This window comes from Limulus polyphemus, unplaced genomic scaffold (assembly GCF_000517525.1).
Source record: "Limulus polyphemus unplaced genomic scaffold, Limulus_polyphemus-2.1.2 Scaffold1930, whole genome shotgun sequence".
NCBI classification, from domain to species: Eukaryota; Metazoa; Arthropoda; class Merostomata; order Xiphosura; family Limulidae; genus Limulus; species Limulus polyphemus.
This window is the reverse complement of record NW_013667540.1, coordinates 38,301-48,477: the sequence shown is the minus strand read 5'-3', so window position 1 is coordinate 48,477 and position 10,177 is coordinate 38,301. Positions and strand designations below refer to the sequence as shown.

The window sequence follows — 10,177 nt, the reverse complement described above, 5'->3', positions numbered from 1 at the left end:
TTTTTTATATATATATACCACACACACACACACACACACACACACATATATATATATATATATATATATATATATATATATACACATACACATATACTATACATACATTTAGTATAACAATGTCAAGTTTTAAAAACCTAAGTACATACTCACTCATTCATGACAGAAGAAATTTTTGAACGTATCTTGATGTTAAATATTTGGAGCACCAAGATCAAAGATTCATCTTACGATGCAACAGGAAGTAGTTTGAGGCGGGGATTAATAATGAGAAACTGCCAGTTCTGCATGAGTTTAATTTGATTTTATATAGATTTATTCATACTTAGTTATTTTGGTTTTTTGTTGTTGGTTTATTTAAATGTATGAAGGTCCAAGATAAACATTACTGAGACAAGTAGTAAATTACTTCTATTGCTAAAAAAACGTAGTAATCTGATAAATGCCCTAAGAATAGTCCTTTTATCTCAATTGGTGATAGACTAAGGTAGAGCTGAAAGCTTGTGGCCAATGGATGGGAAGAGGTTTTAATTTATTTCTGTGTTTTGTTTTCTTAGGAGGTGGAAGTTTTAGAATTCTAGTTGGAGTATTTTAGTTAATATTAGTTTGTTGGTAATGCTTATTTTATTCAAGTTTGTATGGCGTTGGAATATTACATTTAATGCATATTTTTATAGAATATTTTATTTTTCTAGATGTAAAGCATAAAAGTATTTGGGGTTATTTTTAAATAATTGAAGGTTTTTTCACTTTTTGATTCTGATTGGCTTTTACATTTTTTTTCATAGCAGACTGCTCCAACTTATATGCCCAAATTTAAAGTTTTCAAAATTGGGAATGGAGAAAATAAAAATAAAAAGGAGGTGGACTTAAGATATATAAATTTACATCTTTAGCTATGGAAGCAGGTTAGAGAATGAAGTGTTTTATAGTTTATTTATTATTAAATTTTATATTATTTTCGAGATTCCCCAAGAATAAATGATTGCTGACATCATCAAAATAAATAATTAATAACTACTTAAAATGTGCTGAAAGAATACACGCAAAATTTTCCAAAAACAAACTACAGTTCTATTTTCTGAATGAATGCATACATTTAAGTTTCCTCAATTTTACCATTCTAGTCAGTATCATAGAACTCAATGTAGGAAACTTTTTTTTAGTATATATTAGTGTAGTAATGTAAATATACAGATGTGTTGGGCTAATGATTCTTCTACAGTAGGTTACTGTGACTTGTTGACAATACACAAACAGCATGCACTCCACTTATTTCTAAATTATATATATATATATATATATATTCGAAACAAGTTAAACATATGTTCAAAATTCTTTACATTATGGAGATCATAGTTGTATCTTACACACTCTACAGTTCTCTTCTTCTTGTCAAAATTCCAATTAGGACAATTCAGTTGCTTTGGAATTCAATTGACAATCCAAACTATTTTTCTATTATATATATATCTCAATAGTATCCGTATATAATTTACTTACTGTTTCGTGAGCTACCTCAGCTGTATCCCGAACTTCCAATAATCATCTGAGTTTTGTCAAAGTCCACACAGGTGGGTTCAATTAGTTTAGAACATCCTTTGACAAGACAAATTATTCTCTTTATCTCTTTCAAGCTATTAATCTCACTCTAAGATATCAACCATCAGGCCTTTAACTCCTATGACAGTTAACTTTGCATTTTCTAACTTTTCTCTCACCGAACATCTCCTTCCCATGACTTTACTTTTTACTTCTCTCTCTCTCTCTGTTTCCCCTTGTCTGGTCGCAGCTACTTATACATCTATCACTTAGGCTTTTTAGAAATCTCTATAGTGGATTGTACACAACGTTCAATATCCTCAACATCAATAAATTACAAACACAAAATAAATTAATTACTAATACTACCTAAACTAAACACTCTTTTATATCTTACACTCAAATTTAATTACTTAAATTTGAAATTAGACAAATAAATCATTTATTGAAATTGTTAACAAGACTATCAGTTGAGGCATATAAGTTGTTTGAAAATCAAATTTGTAGTTTGGATTTTCTACATTTTACACTTTATTGAACAAAATAATAAAATTATTTTACAATTTAAAGAAAAACAGTTGATTAAGTTAAACAACTTGAGACAACAGTTAGGTAAAAATTTGTTTATAAAACAACCTGATAAAGTTATATTCAATTATTTAAAGTATGTTCTGAAAGAAGTAGAAAAAAGTTTTAGCTCATGTTTTAAAATTTAGTATCACTAACAGGCTTAAATTTTGAGGATTATCTTGTACTATTTGAACAGTTTTTGCAAATATTGTCACAACAACCTATCTGCAATAACTTAAGTCAATTTTTGAACTGCTTTTAATCATTATAAAAGTGATAGTTTTTGTTATTTCCAAATCAGACAAAGGAACTAGTACTGTAGTTTTAGATAAAGCTGATTATTTAAAGAAAGCAGAAGATACTGTAAGTGATTCTACTAAATTTTTCAAGCTGCATTATTATACTACTGATAAAAGGGAAGCTAAATTGTGAAGATACCTAGGAAATTGAAGAAAGATAATATTCTCAATCAAAAACAATATCAGAACATTAGACCATTAGGAAATCATCCAGGTATTTTTTATGGTATGCCTATATTTCATAAAGGATTCCTTTACAACCAATAGTTTTTAACATTAGAACCTACAATCACTTTTTCACCAGTTTCTTAGTTGACTTTTGAAGAAGTTTACCACTAACGAATACACTTTAAAAGACAGTTTTGAGTTTTATCATGAAATACAACAGTTGAAGCTTAACAATAATATGCACTATGCCAGTTTTGATGTAGAATCATAATATATAAATATACCTTTAGAAGAAAACATACAGATAAGTGCTGATCTGCTTTACAATGTGACTATTCCAAAATCTTCATATTTGAAACTGATGAACTTTGCTACTTATGAATCTCATTTTCTTTATAATGGAAAGCTGTATGATCAGGTTGATGGCATTGTTACGGTCTCAATGCAAGTGTCATTTTTTCCAATTTATTTCTGTGTTTTCATTAAAGACAATGGCTAGAAAAATGCCAACAACAGCTTAAACCTCTTTATCGCTTGTGATATGATGATGATGATGACACCTTCTCCATCTTCAAGAACTCTGATCAAACTTCCCACTTTTTTCACTATTTGAATAGTGGACATAGTAGCCTGAAGTTTACTGTGGAACATCAGCATGACCATAAAATTTCTTTTTTGGACACTTTAATCAGTAGTAATAATAATGGTAAATTTGAATGTAAAGTGTATCATAAAACATTTACAGGCTTGTATTTCAACTACACAAGCTTCATTACAAATATTTTCAAAGAAAATTCAGTAAAAATTTTATTTCATCGTATATGTAAAATATCCAACATGTATAAGGTAATGAATAAAGAATTTAATAACATCAAGAAATTATATGCAAAATTAATTATCCAAATTTTGTAACTTATAAAATAATTCATAATCATTTAAATAAGCAATGTTAACCTAAGATCCCCCATTAAGTCAAATGTACTTAAAACATTCTCTAAGAGAATGTGATGTTATTCATTCCAATTGGTTTAAAATCTTAGCAAGAGCCAATGATAAACAAAGCCTCCAAATAAAAGTTTAGTTATTCATAAGCTGAGGCCTGACATAAACACTGTTGGGACAAGTAGTAAATTCCTTCTCTTCTTGATCTATCTTAAAACAAATAACATTTTCTTGTCAGCCTAAATAAGAAATAATAATTTCTGGTCGACAAACCTTAATGTGAAGAATTTTCTATATTACAACACATTTGTATGTTTAAAATGACCAGAAAAAACATGCAATGAAAAAAACTTATAATTGTGGTTGTATTGTTAGCTGTTTAAAGTCTTGGTTAAAGTGAAACAACTCATATGAATATAAGTATTCACTTCTTTATAAATTTTACCACTCTTCATTCTTAAAGGTTGTGTCTGATTATTCTGAGGAGTGGATGACCTTGAGAGGCTGAATAGCTTTATATCGCCTTGATTGTCCTTGTTATTTCATAGAATGTATGGTTTAAAAAATATTTCTTAATAAAATTCATTTATATGATGATCCTCCATCACATACACATGTATATGCTAAGACTAATGGCAGTCATATATCAAAGTGGGTGATTTCATCAGTTACCTATAGCAGTGATTACATCAATTAATATCACATAAACTAACTGAATGATCAAAATTACAAACACACTGATTTTCCCCAAAATAATCAACTAAATGAAATTAGGGTTTCCAATTCTTATTATTTTTGATTATTCCAACAGCCAATTAATCCATATTATGAATTGACTGTGATGAAATTAATTAACTAATCAAAATTAGAGTTTTTAATTATTACTATATTCAGTTATTCCAAATTTCCAAAGCTACATCATGGGCTACCTGTGCTCTGCCCAATTCCAGCTTTCTAATTTTTATTTTTTTTACTTCAAGTTCGTTCAGCCTTGGTGATTCGGAGGTGGGGTGCTCATGATTTGAGGGTCTCAGTTCGATTCTCAATGTCACTGAGCTTGTTTCCTATTCTTTGTTATGCAAAAACTGCTCAGACTATCTGCCACTGTCATTAATTTTGGACTTCTGAATAGAGGGCAAGGGAACTGTTTGGCTCATAAAATGTCATTCAGTTCATCCAAGTCACCAATAATTTTTGAATAACCACTAAGACCACCATCACAAGCTAAATGCAGCTTTTCACATCCAAACAATTACCCAACAAATATTCTACTTCACATAAAATGGTCCATCTCTGTCCATCAACAAAATATCACCTACTCTAATTTCACTCGTCAGCATGTTTCTTTAAGGTACAGGTGTTTAGAATCACATTCCTTCAAACAAAACCATATTCATTCTACCTCAAAATAATGATTAGATGTACAGTAACAAAAATTTTATGTATTCCACTGATTGTGTGACTGTAGGAAAAGCTTTTTTTCTATTAATTGTTCAAACATGTTTTAAATTACAAATAAAAATGTACCTTCTCTTTGCTTAAAACTCTTATGTCATTTGTACAGTTATCAGTTTTAGAATCTTCATTACACAAAAGAGATATGGAAAAGTTACTTATTCAAACATTTCACAACATAAAAAACTAAAACTATGATTACAATTTAAAACGTTTTAATTTATCCACTAAAACAAAGAACTATGAATGATTTTTGTTCCACTTTAAAAGTCTGCTGGAAGTTCTCTACAAAGTATTAGTTTACAATTTTTAGCCAGAGAAAGCTATAGATGTGGGAAAAGTGGTAGAAAGTAAACAGCTGAACACACACACACACATATATATATGAGAACATCACCTGTAGTTGAGTATATTAAGGTACAAATAATTTCAGTTAAAATACACAAATGCACAGATATATGAAAACACCACTTGTTGTTGAGTTTATTAAGGTACAAATAATTTCAGTTAAAATACACAAATGCACAGATATATGAGAACACCACTTGTAGTTGAGTATATTAAGGTACAAGTATTTACAGTTAAAATACACACACACACTTATTCTGCAAAAATACTATTTCCATTCTGTAACATTTTTTGAAACTGAATTAACAAAAGAATAAGCAATTTGGGTAAAAGGTGTTCAACCTATCAAGACATCTACCCAACACTAAAATGATCAAATTAACCAAATGAATCCATTTACATCCACAGACATGTATAACAAAAAGATTAATATAATTCAAACAAAGAATACCATATTAGGGGGTCAAAGCTTTCATACATTCATAACTAAGGTATAAATAATTTTGCACAGAATAAATCTGGATCAAAGATTCCAAAACGTAAACTTAATATCATTAACATTCAAATTCTTATTTCTAAACTTTCCATTAAGTCAATCAAACTATCTACATTTAGATTATATGAACCTCTTCAATTAAATTACACCTGTTTTTCAGTATGTCGGGAAAAAAACATTCATGATTTTATCAGTTTTTAAAGCAATTATCTTTCTATGCACTTTGTTCTACAAGTATAAAAACTGCATATAGCAATTTTAATATGAAGCATCACTAAAAATTTAAATAATATTAAAATGCAGATAACCTTATTACTCTTACTTTAGAATTTCAATAAACAGATCCAAGGAACACAGTTAATGACTTAGTTGGTGTATTCTCCATTTCTACAACTTTCTCCTGTTACAAAAAATACTTTCATAAGCTACATTTTAATGTCACAAGTTTCCTGTATACTGGAAGGAGCTGCAGGTCATAATTATGATGTTAAGATCAAAAGGTTAATAAGATAGGACTAGAATACCTAGATGTTCTAAAAAGATTTGACTTCTAGTAAATTCAAGGGTAAATTATAAATATAAGATTGTAGACTTGTTTAAACACAGTAGTCATTTCTAGCTGATATAGCAAATAAGACATTGTGTTTTTTGTTTGTTTCAGTTGTGAAGTGGTACAAGTAACTTTATTCTTTACATTAGTGTAGTGCAGTTAATTTAATTCGTATATGTGGCCTTCAACTATACACAACGAAGGCAGTTTGTAAAAATGTTAAGGAAGAAATACCCTAATTTGTTATCATTTACATGGACTGGACTTGGAATTTAAAAGAACCCACAAACAAAAGAAGATGTTACAACAATTTTGTATTTCATATGAAATCTCCATAGCCCAACAGCATCTCATTTTTCATTATAGTTATCCAAAGCTTTCTGAATAAATCAACAGTGTCAGCCCTTCTAAACATCTTGGTATCATCAGCATATTTAGAAATATTTTTGTCCAAGAAGCTGTCCAAATTAATAATATAATTAATTCAACATAAAGGTTTCAAAATAGGATTCTACTCCACATTCTACCAAATAAAGAAATTTTCTTTTGATTTTTAACTTGAATTAAATTTTCTAACCACTTCTTAACTTTTATATACTTTTCATAAGCTTTTAACTAATTAATATTTTAAGCAACATGCTTTTTCAAAGATAACTAGATCAATAGGAGGTGTCTTCAATCAAAAAAAAAAAGATGAGAGAATTACCTATCTATATAAAGTTTATTGCTATATTAAAAACACAAGAACAATTACCAGAATTTATGTTTTAATTGGAACAAAAAATTCACATTTTTCATCCAGCATGAAAAAGCAGCCTCAAGTATACTTTTCATTAAATTTTTATTTTAGTTATATATACTAGAATTAAATTCTACATATTTATATTTATAATCTTCAATATTACACCATACATTATTAATTAAATAAGCTTATTGTATAATTTTCAAACATTACTTTCCATTGAGCAGCTATGACAAGGGTGACCACATTCAAGTTTAGCTGGTACAGTCTCAGTGTCCCAACACATCTTTTATGTGATGCCTGAGAGTTCCAGTTTTAATTTTGTCAACAATCTGTATGTTTCTATACCTATATTTAATAATCTGGACCTCTCAAAACTGTAAATCAACAGTTTCAATTTTTTTTACAAAGTAGGAAAATTATCACACAGATTGGAATTACTCTGCACAGCCTTTTGCTGCTGCTTCTGAAGTTGGCTATAAGGCAGTCTGTAGCACACTAATGCATTCAACAGTCTAACTCAGTGGTTCCCAACCTTTTCTCCACCAGGGACCCCTTTTATTATCACTTTTTTCCCCCCCAAGGAACCCATGTTTTTGAAAGATTCTGCCTACCCAACAAACTGTTTTTATTAATTAATAATTAACTCGTTTTCACACTTTTCACTGTTAAATAAATGGCATATATAAGCGAGTGTGCAATTAAAAAAAAACATCAGTATTAAAAACTTACTTGTTTAATGAGACGATATTACCTAGGCAGACCACAGGTTGGGAACCACTGCTCTAAATGCTTTGATATGTGTAAAATCATGAGCTCAGTGGTTTTGCACATCGCAAAATAAAGAAAGACAGTCAAATGCAAACAGCAGATTATGTTCACAGCAAAAATTTGATTTATCTAAAGCAATTCAAAAGTGAATGTGAATGACTATAAATCTTGACCAACAAGATTCCCAAAATCTTTACTCAGAAAGATATCAAGTAAGAACAAATAAATCAACATATCCTTTTTACTTGATGATATTTATTATTTGCATAATTGATTGCTTATCATTTTCTCAAATAAAACTGGTATCCCATTCTTACGATTTGAAAATATGGTCCTCGTAGCTATAACTGAATAAAAAACTACAAAGAACGCAGTCGTTATGGTCCTAGTATTCTTTTGTATTATTTCACACTTTCACGTTTAGTTTTAAAAACTGCTATCACATATACACTACATAAAAAAAAGTAACGTAGTGCAACGTGTCACACGAAATAAGGCAGTATTATACAGTAATCACTTTATCCCAAATTATCATCAACTACGTTTTATTGTAAGGTAACATTAAAAAAAATGATAGCACAAATACAAACGATAGAAGGTTACACAAACCAGTCTTTTAAATGTATCGGTACCAACGCGGTCGAGAAACCGCTCGATCCTGTTGTCTCCCTAAATACGAACAGCCATCATCAATACCCCCAAAGAGCAAAAGTAGTTTACAAGTATGTGTGCGTATATATATATAAACACTGTACAGTCGGTTTGTGGGAGCCCAGCGCTCAACGTGGTCACACAGTAAAAAACTATGTGGACTTACCCTTCAAGAAAGTATTGAAGATTATCAGTAAAAGCAGACAAGTTAGCTGAATGTTTCTTGACTCCATAAATCTCCAGACGAAAGAAACTCCATAGAAAAAAAAATTCAATTTCCAAGCCAAATGTAGCGTGTGCACGAATACACCAAACAGCCACTAAATGTACGAACCATCAGGTTTGCACAGAGGCGGTAACGCATTCTGTTGTTTGCTATCATCCCCTACTTTTTTAAGATAATTTACATTACAATTTCTAGTATGTGGTATAAATAAAAAATATTTAGTTCCTAAGATAATTTTTATTAATATTATGTAATTGATGTAACATGCCAAATATATTATTTTTAGGTATAACGACGAACCCTTTCAGGGGTAAATGTTTAACAAAAGAAACAGCCTTTTGACGTAAGCTACTCCCGCGAAAAGGTTTATAAAACAAGCACGAAAGTTGCACTTCATTAGCGATTATGCCTGTTGTTGTAGGTTAAAGAGTAGTGAATCAATGATGATGTGATGGCAAACATACAACAACTTTTATTTATTGCTTATAAAATTAAGAAAACTGTATATGTTTCCCTATGCGCACGAATTTTAATTAACAGAATCAATTTTAAAGGTTTAATGCCGCAAGAAATAAATAAATTATCTAATTGATGTTACAAGCCTAAGCAACATCTAACAAACAGCAATATCAACACAAAAAGTTAAAAATGATATTAGACAATAGAATTAATTGGCAAAGTGCAGCATACACAGTGGGTTCGGACCAATCACTCGCACTTAAAACGACGTCGAACTATTTGCGAAACAATTTCATCTTTCTCTCTTTTTTTTTTTTTTTCTATACAGTTTGTTTGTTGGTTATGGATTTCCCGCAAAGCTACACGCGGGCTATCTGCGATAGACATCCCTAATTTAGCAGTGTAAGATTAGAGGGAAGGCAGCTAGTCATCACCGCCAACTCTTGGGCTACTCTTTTACCAACGACTAGTGGGATTGATTGTCACATTGTAACGCCCCCACGGCTGAAAGGGCGACCATGTTTGGCGTGACGGAGATTCGAACCCACGACCCTCAGATTGCGAGTCGAGCACTCTAACCACCTGGCCATTTTCATTTAGTAACGATTGTTTAGACCTAATTAGTATTACACAGGAAAGTGATTAATCACAAGTAGTGGCTATGGGAACATCAGGATAGTTAGTTGACTGTACTAAGGTGTAGGTAATTACAGTTAAACTTTACTTACTCTATTCTATTTCATTGTTATTTTTGAAATAACTTTATTGAAGTTTGTTGCCGATTGCTCATATTAATTGAATAATTTAATATCCGTGTTGCGTTTCATACAGATCTTAGAAAAAGTACTCAGAAAAGTAAAATATTGTACAAAAGTACAAGTTCCAACTGAAATGTCCTGGACTATGATAATGCCAAAGCCTGTTGGCATGCACCACCTTTGGCTTACCTCGCCGACCA

At 30.4% G+C, this 10,177-nt stretch overlaps 1 protein-coding gene across 1 annotated transcript in view; it reads right to left on the bottom strand.

Moving 5' to 3' along the window:
* Nucleotides 1–8,853, bottom strand: part of LOC106465393 (protogenin-like) — a 178,450-nt gene extending 169,597 nt beyond the window's left edge. Inside the window, exon 1 of the mRNA XM_022393285.1 lies at nt 8,701–8,853. Within this exon, the coding sequence (XP_022248993.1) occupies nt 8,701–8,767 (67 nt within the window). The 5' untranslated portion in view covers nt 8,768–8,853. The remainder of the gene's footprint in view (nt 1–8,700) is intronic.
* Between the last annotated feature and the right edge of the window lie 1,324 nt (nt 8,854–10,177).